General features: G+C 34.6%; 1 protein-coding gene and 1 long non-coding RNA gene across 2 annotated transcripts in view; one reads left to right on the top strand and one right to left on the bottom strand.

The window, feature by feature from the left end:
• The window catches only part of LOC118188484 (uncharacterized), a 94,496-nt gene extending 80,307 nt beyond the window's left edge, over positions 1–14,189 (bottom strand). The window contains exon 1 of the mRNA XM_085816798.1: positions 14,030–14,189. Within this exon, the coding sequence (XP_085672924.1) occupies positions 14,030–14,081 (52 nt within the window). The 5' untranslated portion in view covers positions 14,082–14,189. The remainder of the gene's footprint in view (positions 1–14,029) is intronic.
• LOC146997150 (uncharacterized) overlaps positions 1–22,145 on the top strand; it is a 145,468-nt gene that overhangs the window by 65,679 nt on the left and 57,644 nt on the right. The gene's annotated exons all lie outside the window — the stretch shown is intronic.

Here is a 22,145-nt window from a genome sequence, read left to right as displayed (position 1 = left end):
AATATGTGAGGTATGGCCAGCACAGTAATCGCGAGTGGATCAACTAGTGAATCGCGAGCATCATGTAACACTATCTTTGAGAGACTAAAAAACATATCATAACAAAACAGCATAAGTGTAACCTTAATATTAGTTAATGTTGCTTTAATTACTCTTTCCATCGACTGTCCTAGTACGTATTTTAATACCTTAAATAGTTGATCCTCACAATAAGCCAAGTTAGTCAAACCTACTTTATACCTTTGTTGAATTACATATATACTAGCTGATTTAAAGTGGTATGAGGTACCCGTTCTTAAAACTCAATTTTGTTTTCTGAAAAAGTTCCAATGTTCCAATTAAAAATATTCCAATTAAAAATGTTCCAATTAAAATAGTTCCAATTAAAAATGACTTCTTAGTTAGCCTATGGTAAAGTTCCTTCGACTCGATGTAGTTCATTAAGTCTGTATTTGAATATCTGGATGTATTTTGGGGGGGGGGGGCAAAAGCCCTAATGACCATGTTTTCCGTTTGAAAATAGCCTTTAAATAGTGTGCTAAAATAAAATCAATTTTGTTAGCCTACTGTAGCCCGATTGTGCAAGTAGTTGAATGTAGCTAGTTTCGAAACTTGCCAATTGCTTCGATGGCGCGGGTGTTTCCATGTCTTTCTCTATGTGCAACGTAAAAAAAAAAGGCACTTAGAAAATCTGCCTTGAATGTCTCTTCTGGTGGGCACTGCCCATCAGAATTTGTATTTGTACATGACAAAGCATCTAAGTGCTTTGCCATATACAAATAAATAAAATGAAAGCACTTTGTTAATACTTAGTGTCTCTTTCTAAGATGTCTTTAGCTTCTTTGTAGATTACCTTAAAAAGTTCGTACAAGTAATTTAAAAAAAAATTAATATAATTTCCCGAATTTAGGTGGTAATTTGGTGGAATTTTGGTGCTTTGTAATATGCAAATAAATAAAATAAAAGCACTTTATTAATACTTAGTGTGTCCTTTCTGAGATTTTTCTTTAGCTTCTTTTTATAATATATTAAAAAGCTCGTACACGTAAAGAAGTCCCCTGTAATAATTTCGTTTGAAGATTTTCAAACACATTTGTATATCCGAAGCCATTTAATATTTGACTAAACAAAATACTTCTTGCTTTTTAAAATCTAAACTATATAAATCTAACTTATAAGTTTCAAGTGTCAGTGACGCATCATATAGTTAAAATAACAGTCAACAACTGACAATAGAGTAAGACGAGGGTCAAATTAATTATAGTTTGATTTTTCCACAACGAGTATAAATCTTTTACAAATATAAGTACAGAAACCGGAAAGAGCATTAAAAGTTAGTTTGCTATTTGGTCGAAAATTATAATATTTTTTTTAACTTCTCATTGCAGATGAATATTTTTTTTTTAATTTAAAGCACTTCTGTAGTAGGAAGTATATGACTACGACTAAAAAGAAGTAAAGCAGTGTGTATATATACGCGTAAAGGGTATATATATATATATATGTTTATATATATATACAGCACCAAACATATATATATATATATATGTTTGGTGCTGCCCGATCGCAATAAAAAAGTTAGGTTCCCAATTAGTTGCTATAGCAGTCCGATAATATAACAAAATCTCAAAGTTCAACTGTTAATCCTTTTCGAGCTATGCGAGATATATACAGACCTCACTAAAAATCCCCTTTGAATCTACTTTAAATCCGTTTTGAAAAGAGAGTCTTTTATTCTGCCCATACGTACTTCGGCAGTGGTCAAACTGGTTATATCTGTTGAAATGTGATACCGAAACTTTTTACTATTACAATACTTCATTTACTTTGCAAAAAGAAGTAAAAATAAACATAACTTATAAGCTCTGTCTATCAATGACGGCCCACCCTCGGCCGAGCGGTAAAGTCCTTAAACACTGGTAGTTCTGTCCGAGGTTCCAATCCCACGAACGTGTGTTTTCGTGCTTTTTCCCATGTGTAACGTGTTAATACGAGCCAGTTTCCGTTAGAAAGTCCTCCAGAGGCATCCCTCCCTTCCGTGTAGTGCCTTAAGACGGAATACGTAAGTAATAGTAATAATGACTATTCAATGACACCGATCATAGGATTCTAACAGTGGCCAATAAGTGGTAATAGGGGGAATCCAGTTAGCATTGACAATTAAAACTGAAATAAAGGATAACTGGAAGAATTAAAATTTCATAAAATGTGGAACTGATAAAGTAGAATGCTGAAGAATTTTCGCAGTTTTTCTTAGAAATATTTGAAATTTAAATGCAGAATAGTAATTAATTTCTAAGAAATACCGTAAATTAAAATGATAGAAAAACGTACTTAGAATGGAATGGAAAATATTATTCAATTCATTTGATGCAAATGGTAAAAAATCGCTTTGGGATATCTCCAAGAAACCTAGCCAAACGTAGGGAAAGCAAAATAGCAGTTGCTCGTATTTTTTCAAGATTTGCGAAGGATGGAAACTTAAGAACACTATCCTAGCGTAATCGTAATTCATTACGACAAAATATATAAGAGGTTATGTATCTCGGAGATGGCTTTGTAGAGATTTAAACCACACGAGTGGCTTCTATTTAGATTTATTTATTAGTTATTCAAGAGAGATTAATGTATTTTTATTCCATTATGCGCCTGGCTATTAATTTTTAGAATATTTTTCATAATTATACATAAAATGTTTAGAACCTTATCTAAATTTCCTTATAAATACTACTTTATGAGTGTAGAATGATTGCAAAATAGTCATTCATTCTCCTTTGCAAAACTTCTCTGGAAAGATAAGATAAAAACAATTGAGTTCCGGCAATGAAGTGTTACTCCCTTAAGACTTCTACAATCCTTTATGATAAGAGAGATAGTCACTTTACTTAACCTGTTCCGCCAAACTAAGTTAATGGCACTACAGGGTTAGAAAGTCATCCTAGTCATTGCTAGCAACCTGACGGTTAGGCCGCCTTTCTACGTTTTACATTAATCTGTAGTTTCTTGGATCTAATTATTTTCATTCACTTGCTTCATTATCTCTAAGGTGCCCTTGTTGCAGTCATAGTCCGTGAACAGTCTATTCACAGGATATGTGATGTAGTCGGAAGGAAAGAACTGCTGTCGAAGGTGCTCTGTCAGAGGGCAGGAGAGCAGGTAATGAAGTGCGTCCGCGTCTTTCCCGCGAAAACCGCAAGAACAGTTGACGTCCCGTCTGAGGAATCGTCTGTAATACGCTGGGAATTTCCCGTGGTTGGTACAGGCTTGGAGGAAGAGTCGGTTGCATTTCAGCCTCTAGAGAGAAGGTATTGGGAAGATGTTGTAAGTAAATCTTCCTGTCTCTTCTTCCTGCCATCGCGATGACCATGTCTCTTGAAATGCTGTCTTAAGGAGCCTTTTTGCAACTTCTGCGGAAAGCGAAACTTCCTTGTCAATTTCTGGTTTGAGAGCTGCAGTCTTAGCTAGTTCATCAGCTCGTTCGTTGATTTCTGCCCGGTATGTCCTTTTATCCAGTTGATCTTTAAAGGTATGAAAGAGTCTAACGTCAAGAAGATCTAATGTTGCCGTGTGCGGATGGTTTGGAGGAAAGGATCTGCTGCCGTGTGCGGATGTTTTGGAGGAAAGGAATTCAGCGCATTCAGAACGCTCATGCTATCTGTGAAGAATGAAGTGTGAGCTGCTGGTTGTGTACCTAACCATAGTGCTGCTTCTTTGAGTGCTAGGGACTCGGCTTGGAAGACTGAAGCATGATTGCTTAGATGGAATTTTGCTTGATAAATTTCTTCATTGTTCGAAAAGACCGTGAACGCTACCTCTACTCGTCCTGAAATTTTTGAACCGTCAGAAAAAATCTCTCTTTGTTGTCCTGAGGGTGGCGATTTGCACCAGGAAAGGATGGGTAGATCTCTTGGGTGTAAGTCAGGGGGATCTTGGAAGCTTTTCTATGCTGACATAGGATAGATGTAAATCTTCTTTAGTGTGAAGGTCCTCTTTGTAATGTAGAAGTCGATAGATTGATCTTTCTAATTCTGCTTTTAGGTCGAGTGGGAGCGTGCCAGCTAAAACCTGAAGTGCTGCGGTTGACGTGGTGCTATACGCACTGGTGATTTTTAACAAAGAATCTTTACCAACTGATCACAAGCTACCTCACAGAACGTCAAGTGACCTACAAAAGAGCCGGCTTAAATATCACGATGAATTACCACAAAGGAGCCCCACAGGGGTCTAATATCGGACCCATCCTGTGGAACATAATTGCAGACTCAGCGCTGAACATCAACTTTGGAGACAATGCCAAGATACAAGCTTACGTCGACGATATTATATTCATAATAGACGGAGGATTTGGACAACAATAGAGCGTAAAGCAGACGCAGCGCTCAAATTGCTTACAAAATGGAGTCAAGACAACAAACTGTGTTTCAGTATTGAAAAGACACAGATGATAGTCTTTCCAAAAGGTTCAAAAATAGACGCGGATTCACCACGCATAAAGTGGGAAGGGCATCCACTGCGACGCCAGGATACCATTAAATACCTCGGATTCACGCTTGATAAGCAGCTCACGTGAGTATCACATCTTACGGAAGTCCGAGATAAGACGCATTGAATCATCAATGAACTAAACAGGATAATCACAGACAAGTGGAGCCAAAAGGGGCGTCTGTTAAAACATCTATACCTTAATGCAATTGAACGCATGATCCTGTACGGCTGCCCAGTCTGGATAAATGGCACAGCAAGAATATGTCAAAAACTACATCAAATACAGCGAGTAATCCTTTATGATAAAACAAATTAAACAATATCGTTTACGTTTGCGCTTAAAATTGTTTATGATGTCGATTATATATTTTATAAGTTGTATAGAGTATCGGCACTATGGTTATAGCTTTGCCTGTTATAGCAAACCAAGTTAGTATAGATGAAATGTGTCCATATTTAATCAGTTTTATAAGTATACACATTAATGGATAAATCACACGGCTGAGCACCTAAGTAGATAATACTATTTATATACAGCATTTTTAGCACATTTGCGTTTTATTTAATTGACATGGATCAATTTATTTTGGAATCCTTTCAAATGACTCGAATTTCACAATATTTTTCACGCATACATATTTATGATGACAATATAACATTCTACAGGATTTTTTTAATACTTGATGTAGGTGACTTCTTTATTTACAAGTTTAAATGCTCTCATGGCTTTTTATTTAATGGTCAAACTAATGGTTGCATTGGAAAATAGACATAAATATTACACAAATAAAATCAATTTTATTAACATAGCCTGAATGCTAATGCAGCTGGTTTCGAACCCCACCCAGTTGTTTCGAGGCGCGGGTGTTTCTATGTCTTTCTCTATGTGGAATGTAAAAAGAATGCGCTTAGAAAATCCGTCTTGAATGCCTACTCTGGTGGACAGTTAGACTTAAGTGCTTTGTAATATATAAATAAATAAGATGAGATTACTTTGTTAATACTTAGTGTCTGTTTCTGAGGTGTCTTTATCTTCTTTGTAGAATACGTTAAAAAGTTCGTACAAGTAATTTTTTAAGATTTGTAATGCAATTTCCCGAATTTTGAAAGTTTTTGAAACAAAAAGCTTTGTGCCCAACCAGTTACGATCGCTGAATATTAGCAGTTTGATCCGAGCTTGATTCCAGGCAAACGGGCTGCCTGTACACGAATGTTTCGTCTTTTTCTCATATAAAGCATGAATACGGACCAATTTTCCTTAAAAACATTATCCATGAAAGCAGTCCTCTCCCCAGGCAGATAGTCCTCGTGGGCTTTGCCTCATGTAGCAATAACCTTACGTATAACAAAAGATCTAATTCTTCACTGGTAGTAGACACACGATAATGTAATGATGAGACTGGATTTTTTAATCAATTAGAAGTTTAAAACACTGAATACACTCTTACGTCATATTAGAAAGAACACTTCTTCTGCGATGAGAGGCAGCGGTTTTAGTTCCTTTTCCACATTTTAATCACGAATAATCAAGAATTTTATTATAGTCAGGAATAAATTTTTATATTATTTATTGCAATTAATTAAAACAGGGTATTTTAAAAAGATATTTTTGCATTTTTCTTACTGATTTTCCAAGTTGTATGTTTCCTTTATCATTTACATAGATTACAGCTCCGTTTGTTATTTTGCTGGGCTTATTTAAGATTCTCATAATTAGCACTCAAATTAATTAGACTCTTGAACTAAAATTGAATACAACTCTCTGAATTTTATTCAACAATATTTTTTTTTCTTAATTCCGCGAAAAATATATGGAAATAATCTATTCCATGGACACCTTTTTAAAATTTTATTTGTAAAGCGTACTCTGTTTTACTGATTAAGATTCGGATTATTCTCCAGTTCAGTAACACTTTTCTACGCCCATCATGCCATAAATACTTAGCTATACATCTAAAGTAACAGAAAGCGCTAATTTGTCACTGGAACTTTCCCATGACACTGAATGCGGGCACAGGATTTTCATATTTCACGTCACGAGAAACATTTACAGAATCAGTTTCCTTTAGGAAATTTCTGTATGAAGGTATCCCTTTCCATGGAGAGCTATATTTCGAGCGCTTTCAGTTTAAAAATGGCGTTTGATACATGAAAAAGAGGAAAAAAGCAATTCAATTTCTTTGACGTTTAAAATTAATTTTTCAGAACAAATTTAGAGAATTAATCTTTCATGATCCCGAATTTAGATCAAATGTCATTTCACTCAGATTTTTAATTTTGATCAAAATTAATTTTCTAAGGAAGACATCAAATGAAAAGCATATTTTAAAGGCACATATTTTTAATGGTCAAATGACCAGCAGGTCACACTTCCGAAGCTATAGTTACCTATGATTACAGAAGCTACCCCATGAAGCTACCCATGATCGCAGAAGATTTTAAATTATTAATGTTTTACAATATTTTTAATAACCGACTTCAAATTTTCAAAAGGTGTGGTCAAGTCACCCGTACATGGGATAAGCTAACGATGTATCACTACCAATACGTTTATTAATACATAATTTAATTTCTGTGAAATACTCCCTAATAAAGGAAGAACACAACACCTGGATTAGCAGCTAGATAAATTTTCCTTAATATGAATCCCTTCCTCCTCCCAAAGCAAGCACTAAGACTATAATGTTGCTTTTCTATGTCTTACTAAGACTACAAGTCGATGGGCGTCATTTCCTAGAAAGGGTGAGTCAGGCTAACCGTGACCTGTGACAGATAATAGCATAGCACTCCAATTACTAGATTAGTATTCCAAGAACAGTAATTTGCTAAAGAATATGCTGTTTTGTTAATGAGCGTCCTTGTAGGTATAAAGGCGACAATTTCCTTACGTGTATATTACATATGCATTCATCCACATTGCATAAAGGAATACATATATTTATCTTAAAAAAACTGGAGATTCAATTACATTACATAAAGAAAATACATTTTTTGTTTGTTTCCCGTTGTATATATAAACGTCTTCCCCTCGATAATTATTGAAAAATAAACTATTAGTAATTAAAAATAAATTATTGGATGTGATTGGTTTTTATTCAAGTTATTAAATAAGCTAAATATATATATATATATATATATTCTTTTTCTGAACTTATATAATTTATATATATATGTGTATGTGATTTTGTAAGGTTTGGTTTAATCTAAACGTTTTGCCATTAAAGTTAAAATCTATTCTATACTGTTGCCATTTTGTACGCTTCTGCCGTAATATGTTGCTGTTGTTGCTGACTCATGCTCACTTGTCTGACCTATAATCAGCCAAGGATGCCCAAGAAATTCTTTGTGACAAGGAGTGTAAGATGACTCCTGTCGTTGCTGTAGCCTTTAACACTATGCAGGTGACAATGCGACTTTACTCAGTTCCGTCCCCAATTTTGATGGAGATCACCCCGGTTGGGACGGATCCAAGAGGGTCCCATCTCTCTTCCCCTACCACCAAACTCTGAAGAGGACTTTCGTCTCATCGCACATTTAGAGTCCACCATGCCGTGTGGACACTATACATTTACAAGCATCCATGCATTCTCCAGCATTCGAACCCGAGGCTTTCTGTGTGGCAATCAGCATCGCTAATCACTAACGGTTGAGCGGCTGCCGTTATATGTGAATAAGTGTGGTTTTTAAAAAAGTAAGAATCTAAGTAATGAGAGTGAGAAATGGCATCGCTACTAGCTTTAAAATAAATCCTCTGGTTCTACGATGGGAGTAGAAATTCCTTAAGCTGGTAAGTTTTTATAAATGTAGGTGCCAGCATAGGAATTCATTTTTGAATTCTAAATATTTAGCATTCATTCTCGTCTATTATTCCAGCGAGAAGTGGAAGTAAATTTGTGTTAAGTTGGTTCTGTATTTAGGGTTGTAACTATAGTACATTTAATTGCATTAGCTTGGTTTTGGTTTTTTTATTATGATAAAGCATCGCCCAAGAGAAGAGACACCTTCGTGGACGAAGTTCTAATGGACACATGCTCGCGTACACTTTACATTTGGGAAAAACCACAAACACACTCGTGTAGCCAGCCCGCTTCCTTTTAATTAAACTGAGGACGGACTAGTAGGGTTCAGAAACTTTACAGCTCCACTAGTGGGCTGCTAATTTTGATTCTAGTTTCTGTTCATTAAACAATTCGAGACTTTAGTAAACGTGAAGATGGAAATTTATCATTCAAGTTTGACATTAGACACATGTGGATTTACAGATTAACCAAAAGTGGGTTTGACCATAAAGGTTTATTATACTTGTATATAACACAAATCTTTCTTGTTCGTGTCATTCCTGAAATTCATATCTCGTGAATCACTAATTCAAATGCTTGAATGTGTTTTAGCAAGATGAGATGTACGCAATATACGGAAAAATTAATTATATAATGATATGATGTTGATCTGTGCTGATTTTGATGTTTCATTTTTCTAGAACTGTAGTGTATTTGTTTATTATTTTTGTGTGATATTGTTATGTACTACCTACGCATGGAAGAAACCAGCCAAACATGAAGAAAACTGATTCATCTCTGTAAAACTGAATGCTCTAATTTAAACTTTACTTAGCACTTTCACAGTGTTTGTTCTAGTCAATCGTTTGTTATCGAATTTGAAACAGCTTTCTGACAAGCTATCGAGTGCAAAGTTGTGTATGCATTGTTTCGCGGATGATAATGCAATGCGGTGAAGCAAAATTTTTCAAAATCCTCTTCATTTATTTATTTTTAATCTTTTGGTGAAACACTTTTTACATATATTTTCGCTTAACAACGAAACAAAATTCTAGAATTTTACTGTTTGCATCTTCGCATAGATCAGAAAAGAAAAATTATTTAAATGAAATTTGTATGAAACTTTTAACGCAGTTTCTGACTTTTTGGCAAATTTTTGAAAATTTCTCTATTTTTTCCACTATTTAAGGTACATTATTTTAAAATTTCTGTTTCTAAAAATGTATTTATTACAAAGTTTTGAAATTCCCACTGATTTTATATATCTATATCTATATATACATACATAAAATTAATAAATAATTTAATATTAAAATTATAGATTTTTAAATCCGGAATTATTTGTGGAAATAAATATGTATGAAAAACTATGTATATTTACTTAAGGCTACATACCGTTGTACTGAAATAAAATCAATTGAATTAATTAAAAATGCAAAAAGAAATAAAAATGATAATTAACTATCAATGATTTAATTATTAACGAAACAAGGCTGACGTCATCAAGAGGTAGGCGTTTTTTTTATTAAACCGTTCAAGAATTAGGGAATATTGATTAACGTTTTTTATCGATCTGAAAAATTCTCAGATAGTTCAGAAAAATATCCCTATTGTTAATCTAGTCTTCCAAATTTAAAAGTTGTTTACATTAAATAAAAGTATTGTAATGATGAAAATAAAATGTAAACAGAAGGTATAATTTGAAATACAATTGACAAATTAAAAAAAATCTGCATTAAAATTTCGTCAATTTGATGCAAAAAATTACAAAATAAGTAACAGATAATTTGAAACTTTTACCTACTTTAGCATTCCTATTCTTCTTATGTTATAAACATACACTAATGTTTGTGAAAAATTTTGCTGCATCATGAAGGAATTGTTAGAAATGAATGAAAATTATTCCACATATTAATGATGGTAGTACAAATAAGAGATCAAATTTACAAGATAAAAAATCAAAACGAACGGCAAAAATAGGTACTTTGTGTGTCCACCACGCTGAGTGATGAGAGCCTGTATATGTCGCGGCAATGAATTATACAGGTTCTGAAAGTAAACGTGGTGAATGGTACTCTATGGCTTCGAGATGACGCCAAAATTGAGTTTTAGTGTTTGCCGTTCCAGCCGTACGAACGAGTCGCCGACCGATAAAATCTCAGACATGCTCAATGGGCTGCTTATTCAGAGAATAAGCAGGCCATGGAAGAAGCGAAACCTGTTGTGCCTTAAAGAAGGCTTGTGAAGTCAGAGAAACATGTGCGCGGTCATTATCCTGCTGAAATACAGTGTCCGAATGCGTCGAAGAACGGGAAGGTCTTCTGGCTCCACAACTTCTTTTGTAGAGATCACTGCTGAGGTTGCCCGCAGTCTGCACTAGAAGAGATCGACAAGTATAATCAATAGATATCCACACCACGATGCCAGGCATTTGTATAGTATGGCGCTGGATAACAAACTGTGGGAGCAGACGTTCGCCTTTGTAGCATCTGACCCGTACTCTTCCATCACTGTACTTCAGCTTGTTGCCAGATTCGTCTGAGAAAACAACTTGTTGCCACAGGGCACGCCACGCATTTGTGTTGCCGTGTCCATTGAAGTGGGAGGTGTCTGTGATTCAGAAACAGGGCAATCCTGCTTGGAGGAATCCTTGCACGCAGTTCACGCTGCAGCAGACGGCGACAAACCATGGAGCTAGACAACACAACGCCTGCAGCGGCGCTCCAACGTTATGCTAACACAGGAAAGCACACTGTGCGATCCATCACAGTTATGCGGATAAGGTATCTATCGTCTCGTGCTATTGTGTTATAGCGTGCCCCATTGCTTTGCGTTTTTTTGGTTCTCCTCTATCCATTCCTTTCAAGCACGCATCATTGCTGCGGCAATGCTCTGTGCTGCGTGCAGGCTGCGATTGCTCGTTACGAAAGTCTACCCTCTCGCATGCCGACGATGCGGATTCGTTTTGAACTCCATTATTTGTTCATATGGCATCCTCCGCTGTTGATGAGGCATAATGAGCATTAATTAAATGTTCACCGCATACAGAGGACGAAAAGCAGATTTCAACACAACTTTACAGTCCCTTATATACATAAAACAAGCGGAATAAGCAATTACTTTCTAATTCTAATCATTTGCATGTCTTTAAGTTTTCTATAAGTTTGGTTCAATTTTTATAATTCCTGCATGGTGTTGCAATGTTCACAAACATTAGTGTATATTTATATATATGTAAAGTTTTCATCCTGTATTAAAGCAAGAATGATAAAATGATATTTGTTGAATGATTTTCTAATATGCGATAGTATGAAGCAGAAGGGGAAGTGTCAGTTCTTCTTTTCGCATCGCACGGAAACCCAAAGTTATGATGCCATTACGTATTCGTTTTCTTACTCCCTTATTTCTCTAAACTTTATTTTAATTATTTATTTATTGAACTGCCTCCTCTTGCTGTAACGAATTATTCGCAAAAAAAAAAATTAAAACTTCTACAGAAATCTCCTCTCTTTTGTAAAAGCTGTTTCTCCTTCACCTTTTTATAAATTGGTTTTGCATACAGAATTAATTCATTTTATTAATCTAAAACAAAAAGGGATTGGGACATTTTAAAATTATTTGCAAGGAATTCGCAGCCTCATTTAAAATTTTTCCCATCATATGAGTTTACATACGTCTTCCTCAACATTTCGTTTTAAAATAGGGTTTTTAAGACAGGATTTTAAACTAGGGTAGTTGTTCTGAATTTTTATTGCTTCACTCCTTCCTCCTCATTTCATAGGACAAACTATCTCTTTCTCCTGGTTCTTTTAAACAGAACGTTTCAAATAATGTGTCAAATTTAAAACTGAAATATTCTTATTTTAGTGTATTGTAAAAGCGTGCCTAAATTTAATGTTTATTATAGTTAATAAACGCGTTTTATTTATATATAATAAATAGTATTATCTCTACTCTTAAATAATGAAGAATATTTTTGTTCATATTAGTGCATTCTTCGCATTGTGGAAAAACTATAGTTCCTAGAGCCACCAAATTTTGTATAAACATAGTTCTCCGCCAGAATATGTGTACTTTGAATTCCAAATTTTGAAATTCGAATTTGTTTTCTATTCATTTCATATTTTGTAATTTAATCTCTGTTATCAAATTCAGCAATTTGAAAGCGGGCACTGGTAATACTGTTCGAAGTAAACATTTTTATCTTCAGCGCATCAAACTGTTGCCGCAGTAAGGCTGAAATTAAGCTAGTGTGGCTAAAAGCTGATGTATTTAGACTAAAAAGATTGACGATGTAGTATTATAAAATAGGATAAATATGTAAAATATTCTTTCGTATTTTAAGATATCTGAATGAGTATTAATCAGCTACATTTTATATCTGTTATTTTAATTTTTTAATCGAATTTTTCAGTATATTTGCGTATTTTCTGCCAGAAAATACGAAATTTGCTTGATTACTTTTATGTATATATGAGCACGAACTGATCTTCTGTATTAAGAAAGAAGTATGACAATATGTTTGTAGGAAATCAGAAGATGCTTTTATGCTGAATTTCAGTAATGGTCTGGATTGTCACGAATAATAATGTTCTAGGAAAGTTATGTACTGCAGAAATAACTCTAAGATAAGAACAATGCACCAAATCTTTAAAAATATGAGTACTCAAATAAAAGACTGATGTGAAAATCGCATTATGAGAAGGAAAAAATATTTTTTCATCCAAAATGACACACAGCGGAGAGTATTTCTAATTTTTATGCTATAATTAATGTAAAAATATTGCCTTATGTAAGAAATAATCTGGATATGAAATCCAGTCGAAAATTTAGGGTCATTTACGAAGGGAAAAATAATAAGTAATCAACGAAGGGAAATACATCTAAAATCGTACCCCAAAAATGCCGTATAATATATATGTGTGATAAAAATTACAAATCCTAAACTGAATGGGTGCCTAAATATACCAAATGACCCGAAAAGCGAAAAGTTTGCAAGGTAAATATTAAATTATTGTCGGTATAGTAAAATGCTTAAATTCAATAAACTAGATCTAATTATTTTTGAAAATTTTCCTTTTGAGTCTTGTAATTTATTCACATCTGTAAAAGTAAAATTAACTTTTTTCTCACAAAACATCAATCTATTTTTTATACTACAAAACTCTATTTTACTCTAATAAATTAATTTACTCATCATACTACAAAATATTATTTTACTCTGCATACTATTTTACTCTGCAAAAGCGTTTATTCTTAAGCGTTAATTAAAAAAAATAGAGTTTATTCTTAAATGAAATTCTTTCTTAAGACAATAAAAGCGTTTATTTTTAAATAATTTAGTTTACATTCAAGTTCCATGTACAAAAAGCTTAACTCCGGGTATTGTTCTTCATTAAAAATTTTTAAGAACTGAAAATTCCTTTACTCGGATACTTTAACATACAAATTTTGTTTTATCGTAATGTAATACTTCTGACATCCTTCATTTTGAAAATATTTTATACATAAGGTTACTACTGCAGTAATTCTGCGTTGCTTAAATTTAAAGCAAACTGACAACCAATGACAACAATAAACTTTTCCACTTTCGTTTAAAATAATTACCTTCACATGCTTCAAATCAGTTATCAAACAACGGTTAGATAAGGATAATTACAAAAAGCATATTTTCTATTTGCTTTCATTGCTGTTTCGTTAGTAAAATAAAATCTCATATTTACATTCAGCAATATTTAATTAATTAACCTATTAAATTTACATACCTTGCAAAAGGCTTCCAAGCAAAAAAACTGCAATTTGCAGTTTATATATCATGTCCAAAAAAAGAAGAACGATTCGCGTTAATTACTTCGATCAACTTAACAGTTTTTGTCACGTTGAGCAGTACACAGACATGAACCTACACTATATGATAATGTAAAAGGGTTTAACGCTTTTTTTGGAAGGGTTTAAGTAACCTCCGCGTAGCAAGAAACGGATTTTCTGACAGTTCTTTATCTTATCTTAAAGTGGCGTTGCTATCTAATTCATCATGACAAAAGACGCTTCTATTCTTTGAAGGATATTTCCTTACTGTCGCTGGGGAACATTAACCACATTAACTGTGGAATTTTAGGGACTCCCAGACAGTCATTGTTCATTTTCCTACCCTTTTTCTTCAACAGACAAGTTAAATGATATAATTTTAGCTACAAGAACCATCCTATGATTCACTGTGGTCACCATATTTTGAATTTTCTGCACATAAAGAATATCAGATATTCAAATACCAGAATATCAAATAATTTCTGAAGGCTTTTTTAGTTGTCTGCGCCCACCCATTACCACATGCAGAAGCAAGCTAAAATGCTCTAAACACTAGACCTGTTTTAAACGTAGATTTCTCGGATTCAAATTGTGAAAAACCCTTTGTTATCCCTCCCGTTTGTATTATGGAGTGTATAATTTTCGTTTTTAAATTCCAAACTTCATATGAAAGAGATTACGTCATAGGCTTCTTTGAAATTTGTCTGCTTTTTCCGTTATTATTAGCACTTATTTTTTTCTTTCGCAGTGCATTTTACGGGTACACTTCATTAAATTCCGTAATTTAGAGAGGGAAAGTGTTTTGTTGTTGCATCAGATTCCTTCTCAACTGTTGTTAATGACTCGTAAATGGAAAGGAGAAAACAATCAAATTCACATTTCTGTGCGTAAACAGACTGCTCATCTGTTCTTTTGATAAAGTCCATTTGCCTTTTTCTTTCTGATTTCTCTTCAAAAGATTTGTCGCATATAAATCTGAGGCATTTATTGCATAAAACAGAGGGACTGGTGTTTATTCAGAATTTTTTTCCCTCAATTAATATGCGATTTGCGTGTCTTATTTTTAACTGAAATCCAAATTTTTACCTTATATATTACCATTTATGTTGTTTCATTTACAATACGCTTTAAAAGCATCTAATGTATGATAGAAATTTAGATTTCTATGCTAATTACAAAATATTACTGTCAGTAAATTTTCTTTCTAACACTGTATTTTATTATTATGCTACCACATTTACTAGTGTAGTAGTTGCTCTCGCGTAATAGTCGCACCCCAGTTTTGAAACAGGAAAAAAAAAAAAAAAAAAAAAAAAAAAACCCTCAAAAGTGTACAATATTGTGTAGTAGATTTCCCGGCATAATAGTCGCACCTAGACTTTTGCAATGAAAAAATGGCAAAACAAAGTGCGACTATTACGCTGTAAACACTGTATTTTTCAAAGAATCCCATCGTATTTTACAAGTCAAAAATAAAGTTTATTGGTTTTTCCACTCAAGGTGAATGTTTACTCAGAAATAATGCTTCATTAAAATAATTAGTAATAATTCTAGAAATAATTGATAGATTTGAACATTTTTTGATTATTTAACATCTGAAACACAGTTCCAAACTAGTTGCCCCGTAATATTAAATTAGCCAGCTTAACTATCAAATTAAATTAACTGTCAAAAGATACGTTATACGGCCGAGCGTAGTAAGAGCTTAGAGAGACGTAGCCCAAAGACAAACGCTCGCTACTCAGGAATCGTAATTCTTTCTCTCAAAGTTCCGTTTCCGTTCCGGTTTGACGTTGCCACCGCATCTAGCTTGCAAAGCTGCAAGCTGTGTATCGGCTATCTTCACTTGGTTGCTTCATGTAGCTATGCAGAGACAGAAATGCCTAGGTGACTCCTGGAGATAAGATATAATGCATAAAATACAAAGTTTTCGCATAAACTGGAAGACAATATACAGAAAATTTAAAACCATTTGCTTTGCATTACATGAGTGATGAGGATGAAGTCAAAATCATGCTATAAACACATATTCAGCTGAGATTTTGGACAGAACAGATGCGAAAGCACATTTAAGCTTTATGTAGGAAAATTTTGATTATCGCTAAGCATGAAAGCCGCAAAAAGGCGAAGATGGCTGTCCTCAAGAAGAATCTCGTAGCTGAAAAGTTCAAAGTGGTTCATCATATTACATTCTTGTGCTTCCTAACAGAAGCGTTCATTGAGTTTTCTGAATAACGTCGCTAACGGTTCCATTTTAAGGTCGTCGTGCAGACATTTGTTACTCCCATAATTGGAATGGTTGCTTTTGTACCACCTGTTGATACTCAATGAAAAAATTATCTTACAGCTTTTGGGATAAGAGTGGTCATTCTTCAAGAAGTATCTATTTCAGTTATCTGGTGTTCCACGGTAAGCTAAGATTGTGCTGCTAAGGGCCTCCCTAGTATGCCACACATGTTCAATGGGATTTAAATCATGTGAGAACGCTGGCAGTCCATTCTGTAGGTATCTTCACTTTTCAGGAGCTACTGAACAGCATGAGTCCTGTATGTGGCCATGCATTGCCATCCATAAAATCGGGACCGATAGAACTCCGGAAAAGACGTGGGGGGGGGAGGTAACATCTTCACAATAACAATCTCCGGTAAGTGAACATCTGTCGAAAATGTAGAGCTCTGTCCGTCCATTCATCATAATGCCTCCTCATACAAGTACGCCAGGATCAGCCACACAGTCTCTTTCCCTGATGTTGTTGGAATGAAAGCATGTCCTTGCCTCTCTCCATATCAAATGGCGCCGAGAATCTTTTCTCAGACTGAAACGACTTGCATCAATAAACAGGATATGACTCCATTGATGATGTATCCAATATTTGTGTCCTCCGCACCACTATAAACGATGACACCGGTGGGCTTCTGTCAGTGATATGAAGCGTTCAGGACGGCGGCGAATAGGGCACTTTTATGAAGTTGTCTTGTGAGGTATGTTATTTTTACTGCTAGTTATTTTTATTAAGTTTTAATAGCTTTAAATCCCAGTAACTCAGTGTTTCAGGTAGAACTTACAGCCTTAAAAACAGCTCTGTTAGCAGTGGAAGATATAAATTAATATACACATACTCAATGTCAAGCTTGTGAAAAGTGCAGCTAACGAGCCCCATGTGAGTAGCATTTATGTGCCCCTTCCGTACTAATATCTGAAAACTACTCTAAAATGGGAATTAGGCAAAACTACTAAGAGTCGAGTACCACAGGCAGATGATTGTATAATTTCATCCAAAAGCAAATCAGAATTTAAATAGCGGCTCTTCGCACCTCACGTAATATCTGACAGGGCATGTCCTATCTTCACATATTTGGCCTAAGAGACAGCGACTAGTGTATTTGTGGCAGTACTGGTGACCCAGATCAATATCTGTACGATTGCCCGCACACAGCGAATTCCCATTTAAAAGGACCAGCTGCAATCAGTACGCCGGCATAGTTCAAGAACGCAGTTAAGAATAAATATGCGCTCAGCCGCATTGGAGACTGCACTATTATTGCTAATAGCAATTGCTGACAGCATTGAGCGTTCCTTGGACACCGTGCCGTCAGCAACCAGCTCTGTACATATTTTAATTTACGTAATATCTTTTTTGTTTGCTTTTGTTTTGTTTTTCATTATGTTAATATTATGATTAATCCAACACTCATTTAATATATTTCTTAATTTGTAATGTATTTATTTGTTCAGATTTCATCTTTATATCTATACCTACGCCTATACCTTGTCCTTAATATATTTGTATGCCTAACATGCACCATAATAGTGAAAAGTGGTTCCCTTAGTTTCAGCAGTCCTAACCATGCTCCTTCGTTCCATGTTCTGATCATTCTTTCAATATTCCTCGCTTAACGTGGTCATTTCCCGGTGGACACAGCACTAAACTTTAAATGTAATCAATTCCCGGAGTATACAGTAATAAGCTGTCTTTTTTAATTCCATCGGTGGGATCCAACAGCTGCTCTGTCGATGGCGAAAATAAAGTTATTTTAATGTGTCAGCCGTACTTGTCCCTTCTGATTTCTCCCGTGTCTCCTTGTCAGTACGTAATTAGTTGGTGTTATTAACTAAAGTCGCGAAAAGGTTAGTTAGAGCGGAATTTCGCTATTGAGAGCACACGTTGTTAATTTTACCAACTGTTGAATTGTGAATTTTAAGTTCGCATTCTTGTGACGAAATTAGCATCACCTGCTAGGTTAACTCATACCTGCTAGGTTAATTGTTAGGTTAAATCAAATTGTGTAGTCTTGCAGTACTGTTTACCTTTGAATTTAGCTTCATACATTAACTTTTAAATTTCTCACCGTAAGTGGTTGGTGACTTAAGCACGTAAGTCCCTGCCGTCTGTAAACTATTGTGTTCAATAAGCAGATCTTTTACCCCTTTCCCTGTTGTATTCATCTTCGAGATTTTCCAAAAATTCGGAACACAGACTTTCAAGTATATCTAATTACACTGTATATTAGCAACAGAGACTAGATACTACAGTCTGGCCACAGTAAACGAAGGCATCTGTCTTCCGGGTATCATACGCAACTGCTGAGCAATGTTGTCCGCTGTCTGGTTTCGACTCCTTTTCGCCTGCAAAACGATATATCGGTCATCAGTCACCTTTGCTTTTCTTGGTCGACTACCATCAAGCTTTCATAATGGTTTTCCTGTGGTCTCGAAGCATATAAGCATTCTGTACCCCGCCACGCGCATAGGGAAAATTCTGTACTCGTAATTGGACGTACTTTCAGGTGACATCATTTCCTCTTGGCGTAATGATGTCTAGGCGGGGATTTTACGGTTTTGTTTTCATTAAATAACGCCATGAATGACAAGGAAGCATGAAAATTAGCGTTTATTTTCTTTGGAAAGAAAAAAATTAGCTGCAGCGTTCTGCTGATGGTTTCTTGTTTCATGGAATGATAATATTATAAAATCTCTCAAAGATGTTGTTAATATCAGAAGCAAGCTTAAATGCTTAGATTATATAAATAGCTGAATGAGTTCATTTCAAAAACCGAAACACGACGATCTCGAGCCAACTGTGATACAAGGCATTGTGTGCTAGTAAGTGTATTATTATTATTGCAATTTTGTTGCATTCTGTTTTTTTTTTTTTTTTACATTGCAGAAAATATTTCCTTTGTAAATATTATGTTATTTCCATATTAATGTCCATGTCATTCTAATATATCTGTTGCCTTAAATGAGAGAAAAAGTGCATTCTGTACTGTGGCTGAATTTAATACACGTGTAAAGAAAAGAAAACTTCCTTCTCTGACAAATACCATTTTTATGCAAAGGTACAAAAGATGTTACACATTAAAAATGAGCAAAAATTATAAAGTAATACTATTCAATTTAAAATACGTATCTCTATTTCTGTGTTCCAAATCTATATTAGCCTAACTTCAAAAATAAATTTTACTTATTCAGACTGATTATAAATATTGTGTACTTGTGTAATGTTAGCTCCCAACGTCGTTTTCGCTATTTCCGAAAACTGACTTGTCTCATGCCTTTCCAGATTGCACCAGCAGAGAATGGATATATAATGAACATTTTTTTTTTTTTTTTATTTATTTAAAGAAAAAGAAATCCTCGTGCACCACAAAGTATCGCACGAGACTTACAAATCGTAAGTGAAAAAGGCAGAATAGTAAGTAATATCATCAGTTTTCAACAATACAATGAAATCATAACAAGGAAAAAAAACACAAGTAAATACAAAAGTATAAGAATGTATACAGAAATCATTAACAGTGTTTAAAATAAAAGTCAACAAAATCATTAAAAGCTCGGTAAGCCGAAATCGAGGATACAAAATCATAACATTTCGGCGGCCAATAAATTCCAATGAATTTCAATCTACATTTCAAAAGATTTCTTGCTTTATCAAGCAGTGGGCAATCAAAAAGCAGGTGGAAAACACTTTGCTCAACGCTAAGATTGCAATTACACAAATTGGAAGATATCAGCTTAAATCGTTCAAGATAAACATTAAACTTACCATGTCCAGACAAAAATTGCGTAACTTTAAAATTGAGTAACAAGTCCTTACTTTTCAGTCTTTCAAAAATAGTTGGGAAGAATGCTTTTGTAACAGATCCCTTATCAGAAGAGATATAATCACAGTTCCACCGCTCAATCATTTTAGCTTTAAATGTTTTTTTTAAACAAGATTTTGGAATATTTACATCAACGTTAATATCATTTTTAGTTGCATTCTTAGCAAGCCAATCAGCTCTCTCGTTTCCATAATTACCCGAATGACCACGGACAAATGTAAAAAACACTGAAATACCCCTCTTCTCCAGATCTCCGAGAGACTGCTGTATATTGACAATAATATCATTACATAAAGAGGTATTTTTAAGAGATTCCAGGGAAGAGAGTGAATCCGTACAGATCAAGTAGCTGGAACCACTTCCATTCTGGCTAATTATCCACTTGATTGCAAAATTTATACACAGAAGTTCAGAAATATATACAGTACATTCATTTCTAATGCGAAATTGGTGACACTCAATTTCAATATCATCTTCAAAATAACATAAGCAAAACCAACTTTATCATCAATCCTACTACCATCCGTATACAGCACAAATGAGAATGAATTAACATCAGTGTCCGTACTATCCAGAATCTGTACTGGTTGTCTTACAGAAGGATGTGGTAGAACAGACAAGGGCAATAAACGATCAAAGTGAGAATTGGAGTAATTTGCAAGACTATTCTTATAATCTATAAAAGTCAGAATAAACAAATCCAGTGGTGGAAATCCGGCAAGAGAGAAAACAGCATTGTAACTAATAGTTCGGTAACCGCTTATAACTCGCAGCAAAATTCGTCTTTGAACTCGAAGCAGGCGTTTAGAGTTAATTTTCTTTTTTAGAGACAATCCCCAAGCTCTACATCCATATGAAATAAGGGGTACAATGCCTTGTTTATAAATAATTGCGCTAACATTCGATTTAACACCAAAACTATTACAAGCAATTCGATTCAGCCCACGCTGAAGTCTCTCACATTTATTAGAAATGTAGGAAATATGCTTTTTCCAGTTAAATTTGCTGTCCAAAAAAACACCTAGATATTTAATTTCATTCACCCTTTCAAGGGGATTGTCATTTAAAAGCAATTGATATCCTTCATAAGTAGTATTTTTTCTATCAATAAACATGGCCTTGGATTTTGCATGGTTAAACTTTAACTTAAAATCTATTGACCAATGATAAATGAAATCTATAACATCTTGGGCTAGACGAAAAGCTTTTTGCATTTCTTTTCCTTGAATACAAATCAACAAATCATCTGCAAAGGCAATGACTTCACAACTGAAGAGATCAGAAAGTTTCTGTAAGAGATCATTCATAATAATAATCCAAAGCTTGGGACCGGAAACAGAACCTTGTGGACAACCTCTTTGAGGTCGGCGAACACTTGAGGTGCCACCCAAAGAAAGCTCGACCGTCCTGTCTTTCAGCAAATCAGAAACAACATTAAACACATTTTGAGGTATCTTCATTTCTTTTAGTAAATTGAGAATAGCAGGCCACCATGCATTATCAAAAGCTCCTTCAATATCAAGAAAATTTAAAATAGTGTACAAACCTCTCATCTTACCCCTCTGTACAATGTTGCTAAGACGCAGAAGTGCATCCTCAGCACATTTTTGAGCAATGAAACCATATTGGTCAGCACTAAGAATATTTTCTTTATGTAAATGCCAAGTAATTCTGTTAGTAATTAGTTTTTCAAAACATTTACCTAAAGAAGAAAGAAGACAGATACACCTAAGATTATTCACATGTGGAACAGTGATACTTTGTTTCTTGGGTATCACAATAACAAGGGCGTTCTTCCAAGTTCGTGGAAAAGCACCAAGATTCAAACATATATTAAATAATCTATGAAAAACTGCAGGAAAAAGACGATGGAAGTATCTTATGGTTTCATTGGGAATAGAGTCCGGCCCAGGAGACCTGCCAAGCCCTAAATTACGAATTACATCATCAACCTCGGCCTGCGAAAAAG

This window comes from Stegodyphus dumicola, chromosome 5, assembly GCF_044657685.1.
Source record: "Stegodyphus dumicola isolate Sdum_Otavi_A_Nest chromosome 5, ASM4465768v1".
Taxonomy (NCBI): domain Eukaryota; kingdom Metazoa; phylum Arthropoda; class Arachnida; order Araneae; family Eresidae; genus Stegodyphus; species Stegodyphus dumicola.
This window is presented reverse-complemented; position numbering and strand designations above follow the sequence as displayed.